Source organism: Sphaeroforma arctica, assembly GCF_001186125.1.
Source record: "Sphaeroforma arctica JP610 unplaced genomic scaffold supercont1.74, whole genome shotgun sequence".
NCBI lineage: Eukaryota > Ichthyosporea > Ichthyophonida > Sphaeroforma > Sphaeroforma arctica.
In genome coordinates, this window is record NW_014040484.1 from 2,158 (window position 1) to 7,677 (window position 5,520).

Genomic DNA, 5,520 nt, shown 5'->3' on the forward strand with positions numbered 1-5,520 from the left:
TATCTACATATCTGTATTTATTGAATTCTTGGGTGAATGTTGTTTGTTATACATGTATTTTTATTGAATATACGAGCATGTTCATTTGCCGAAGTTTTTTTGTAAATTAGTGACATAATCAGATTCCGCTGCTTTTAAACGTTATTAGTTGATACCGCATAATTGAGGTGTATTAGATAGCCGGCCTTCAGATTTGTATATGTGCGTTCTCATCATCCAACGAGCGAAACTATCCAGAAGTCAAAAATTGATGCAATAGAGACAACTTCGACAGAAAACATTACACGAGCAACCTCTTGCTTGTCAAGATCGTTTGATTGGCTGTGTTCATCCATATCTCGAATCTGTCTGTATATGTTCATTTGCAACGATATCAGTATATTATGTTAGGACATAGAGTCTCACAATCCTACATTAAACTTCTCACATATGACCGCAGATAAAAGACCTACTTGAAGTGAGATTTATCTGCTGCCCGTCTTCGTACGGACATGTTTGTGAACCACTTTTAACATGCTGACACAAACCCTAAACCCCTAAATCTTCCAACATGCTTGTACGGATCGCTGATCATTGACACCTTGTAATTCCGATGCGTCAGCCACGGAAAATGTCTCCAAGTCCATCTTCATGCTTGCGCACGAGCCTTCCATCGGACTAAACCGTATCATGGAGCACGTGGGCAACTCAGTACCGCGCTTCGCCGAGAAGAAAGTATGGGTGCATGTGCTTCATGAGGTGGGCGGTGTAGTATGGGTGCGCTTCGTTGAGTGTATTATTAGAGTGGGCTATAAACTTAGCAGAACGCGGCAAATTAACGCCCGGCAGGGGGGATACCTTCGTGTGCATCCGATGATACTGCGTTATATGCAGCAGTAGGTACTGGGCCACTTACTAACCGAGACGTATACCCGGACACTTGCACGCATACACCTCATCTGCACGTATAGCTGCACTCCAATGGACTGATGTCTGAAAACGCATACCTTCATGGATATACTCTTAGTACAGATAGTTACACCCGAAAGTGCATATATATATGCACGACTTCCTAGCCATGTAAACCGGGAACACGTTCTCTTAATATTTATTTTTTAAAATCGCTGCCACACATAGCTGCATACCTTCACTTCCACCGCAATGTTTCTGTAAAAAAAACCCACCACTACACACCTCTACATGCCCTGATAAGCATACGTGCTTATTAGCGTTGTCATTTTGTATACCACGGCTCGTTCCTTGTACTTCCTTCTGGCCGAAGACACTTCACTAACGGCATCTTTTTTCATTATCCGTATTCCGTAGTACGCGCTGAAACAGGACATTGAGCGCTTACAGGGAACGGTGTTTGATGCCACGTTCTCTTTGGAGACTCTCAAGGTATCGTGCTATGTAACAATCATCAAGTTGGCTTTGTTTACCCTGCCAGTGTGCTGTATATGATAGTTAATCGTACGCTCCCATGCAGTCCCAAGGTATTGTGCTATATTACGATCATCAAGTTGCCTTTATTTACCCTGCCAGTGTGCTGTATATGATAATCAATCGTACGCTCTTATGCAGTGCTAGCACGCGCTCGCCTTGACCATCCAATGAGATGTATATTACTATCCAGCTGAATACTAGTATGAGATGAGGTAACCGCGGGCTGCAACGGTATTACAAGTCGTATCAGCTTATTCAACAACATGCTCTGCTGTACAAATGATCAAAGCTTGGCCTAAACTGATATCGGCACGTGTACGGAAACTCGTAAACCCCGTTTTATCCTTCTTTTATAAACAACAATCCCCGATTGTTGTATCTTGAATAAACCTTGTTATATACAATCTGCTCTGCAACCTTCGCACAGGGTATCGGGGCGGCGTCTGGTCGGTTCCAGAGCATGTCCGACATACTCACCGAAACCACCAGAGAGTTGGAATCATCTTCATCTGCGACGAAACTCGCGGAGAGGAAGCCGTAAGCACCATACCCCACATACTCCACACACAGCTGATATATCAAGCATCACCAATGGTACCTATGGTACCTATAAGGCGCTTCAGCATCAATAGGCTGCCAGTGGAAGTACATGAACATGTCACAGACACAGCCAACACGTGCTGATTCGGGTGTTTTGTCTGGTTTACACAGACAGGTGGTGTGCGTAGATGCCTTGTATTCGCGCCAGTGTTCAGCAAGCAGACCAAGGGCCGTCTCTCTCGCATACATACAATGACACTTTGGAGCTCGTGCCGATCTTAGGGGTTTTAGGGTTTTAGACACCCTTGCCTATATATGTGCTGTCAGGGAGTGGGTGGACCATGGCTCATCCGTCCGAGACCTTCCTCATACGCAGATTGATTCCAATGGGGTGACCTCCAATAAGCATCGACTTTCGGGGACACCAACGCCATATTGACAACGGAATCTGAAGTGGGTTCACGTCGCATGCTTGTTGAGTCCGACAAGACGTGGGGAACGGTCTGGCTGTTGGGGCGCGTGCGCAGAGGCCAAGGCCTATGCACGGCCCAATGGCAACAGGCACACAGAAACGCATGAGAAGAATGTATAGTTATGCGCGGTGGTGCTGGATGGTCTGGGTGGTGGTCTGCATTTATATTTGTGTACGTAGCATCCCCTCCGCGTCGGCCAAGTGAGTTATTGGCCCATAAACCGCATCGTGAGTTTATTGCCACATAAGCCGCATCATGAGTTTATTGCCACATGAACCGCATCGGAATGAGTGTAGTGATGTGTTGGACTACCCTCCGGCCGCAGACCGGTATGCATCACCAATGAGAGAGTCTGTGTGCGTGTACAGACACTTTCTGTTGCCTTCCACCCACGTGCGCTGTAGGTATCACCATATACACGTGCCTACCAAATGCTCTGGTATTCGTTGTGTCGTTGTGGTCCATCTACACTTCAGCGGCGACTAGATTTGTCGCCGCAAGTCACAGGCCCCTACGCAATATCCACACACCTCCAAGCAACAACCTTTAACGGCTTTCTGGGAGTTTTTTTTCTGCTCACTACTACCTAGCAGTAGTCCTGTCCATCGCAAATCCCCATTGCTGGACAGTAGCACATCTGAACTGACTAGCCACCGAATTGTAACTAATTCATGTTAAGTAGCCACTAAAAAGGCTGGCCACGCGGGAAGAAGCAATTAATCTACTCAATGGGCCAGCTCTCGAGATGGGGATCTGCAGTATCTTCCAGATGATGAACTATGGCCTTAACATTAATTCCGAATGGGTTTGTAGTTCCAACAATCTCATCGAAGAGCGCTCAGATGCGCATGAAAATAGTCGCGCACAGTGGCATTGGCTTACTTGACAAAAAATAAGACAGCCGACGAGTGGGGTTCGTCCCAGTTCATCACCGCGTGTGCGCGTGTTGCAATTCTGCCTTCCTCTATTCCTGTATAATATATGAGTAGCGTTGCCTTCCTATATAGTATACGAGTAGGTTTTCCTTCCTATATAGTATATGAATAGTTTTACCTTTCTTTATAGTATGCATGTAGTCACTGGCCGCTCAGCTGCTTGCGGCTGGCACCATGCGCTCTCCACTGTCTTTTTTGGGGGGGTCAATTGTTACTGCACCGAAAACGGGACATCTCTGGTACGATTCTGAGGCCAATTGAACAGGACATTCAGTACACATGTAGCAATCCATCAGTATCCCCCATTGCGGTTGCCACCCAACACTTTCACGTTCTCGAAGTCAGACTGGACACCGAAGAAGGGACTCGATTCTTTGTATCAGCTAAACACAGTGGTGATATATATACATATATATATATATATATATATTTATATATATTTATATCATATATACATATATATATATATATATATATATATATTTATATATATTTATATCATATATACATATATATATATAATATATATATAAATATAAACATAACCATAGATAGCAATCATATACTCAATACTTGCTGGCGGCGTGAGTTTTAGGTTGGAGTTGGACGACATGCGCAAGAATTCGTAAGAGATGAAGTCAGAAAGTGGAATGTGAAAGAATGCCCAAGGATCTGCTCCCCAGTAATCGATTCGGGAGGATGCCGTTTCCAGAGAAAGGGGTGTTGTGTTGTACGAAGGTCCGCCATCTTAGTACAAGTAACGAGTCAAAGTCGTGAATGGCGATGGACTGCTTTTAGATATCCCGAGCAATCTGATTATACCATTAACCATTTTAACATCGTGGAGCTGACATGTATACTTTGTTTGTAGTATGAAGTGGTATGCAATAAGTTGTATGAGTCGCTAGGAGTCAATCAAATATTTAAGTTACTCCTACAGAGTTATTTATAACTATTAGCGAAACTATATTATTATTACTGTGTCAGCCCTTACATGCGCGGTCTCAGACATACTTGACTCCAACCATCCGTTCGAATCGCTCCACCTCCTTCTTATTTCCGTAGGCCACCTGTATGTACGGCAACATGCCATCGCCGAGTGAAATTCGTTAAGAGCCAGTTGTTTAGTCATCCTGCTATTCTGGTACATATGTGATCCAGTACACATATACTTCATACATACTTCATACACTGGACAAATATACAAATATGTATATAAAGCTGCTGTATATGAATAATGTGCTTAGGTCAAACACGTATGCGCCTAACCCCGTGGGTAGGTGTGGTATGAGTCTATCCACGTACAATATATATCGACCAGTATTGCAAGAACTCATATCAATTGTAAGCACGAGACGCTCGTAACGAGTGAGACCATCCGTGGGCCAAATTACCCACAGACCGCTTACCAGGGCACAGCTGCGATGTTCTATTTTGGATATAGAACCCGCCACTCCGTCGGATATCGATGCAGTAGCAACAAAATTTCAATCCCAACACCCGAACCACCTATAGTCACAACTGAACATCCGAGACCGCTACACGATTTTTAGGGACTCTTCAATCACTGGCAGCCATCTCTCCAGGGATACTCACATTCCTATCCGCGTATATCCTCCAACCGCACACACGCACAATATACCATACAACAACACCATCCCTACCTATCATAACGTTTTAACTTAGCGCATCGGGACAATGAGGCCTAATTCAGCACACACCTGCATTTTCTGTTCAAGATTCGTCACCTTCACGTCGAGTATCGAACCTTCGCCATCGCTGCTACCGCCCCCCGCCTTCTCCACAATGAATGCGATGGGGATCGTTTCGTACAGACATCGAAGTTTCGCGGGCGCCGATTTGGAATGCGGATTCGTAAAGATTCCCTTTTTCTGCAGAATTGTAGTCGGTCATCTTATTTGAACGTAAAAACACACAATATACATATGTATGTATGTATGTATGTATGTATGTATATATGTATGTATGTGTGTGTGTATGTATGTACGTATGTATGTATGTATGTGTGTGTGTGTGCGTGTATGTGTGTGTATCTATGTATCTATGTATATATATATATATATATAGATAGATACAATATACATATATATATATATATACATTATGTATATATATATGTGTGTGTG

The 5,520-nt window shown here is 43.9% G+C and overlaps 2 protein-coding genes across 2 annotated transcripts in view; one reads left to right on the forward strand and one right to left on the reverse strand.

Annotated features, from left to right (window-relative positions):
- The window catches only part of SARC_01774 (hypothetical protein), a 2,536-nt gene extending 439 nt beyond the window's left edge, over positions 1–2,097 (forward strand). The window contains exons 2-4 of the mRNA XM_014304476.1: positions 602–714; positions 1,306–1,380; positions 1,853–2,097. Coding sequence (XP_014159951.1) covers positions 602–714; positions 1,306–1,380; positions 1,853–1,966 — 302 coding nt within the window. The 3' untranslated portion in view covers positions 1,967–2,097. The remainder of the gene's footprint in view (positions 1–601; positions 715–1,305; positions 1,381–1,852) is intronic.
- Positions 2,098–4,250: 2,153 nt separating this feature from the next.
- SARC_01775 (fructose-1,6-bisphosphatase) overlaps positions 4,251–5,520 on the reverse strand; it is a 5,179-nt gene continuing 3,909 nt past the window's right edge. The window contains exons 6-7 of the mRNA XM_014304477.1: positions 5,095–5,265; positions 4,251–4,443 (exon numbers count right to left, since the gene is read on the reverse strand). Of these exons, the coding sequence (XP_014159952.1) occupies positions 4,378–4,443; positions 5,095–5,265 (237 nt within the window). The 3' untranslated portion in view covers positions 4,251–4,377. The remainder of the gene's footprint in view (positions 4,444–5,094; positions 5,266–5,520) is intronic.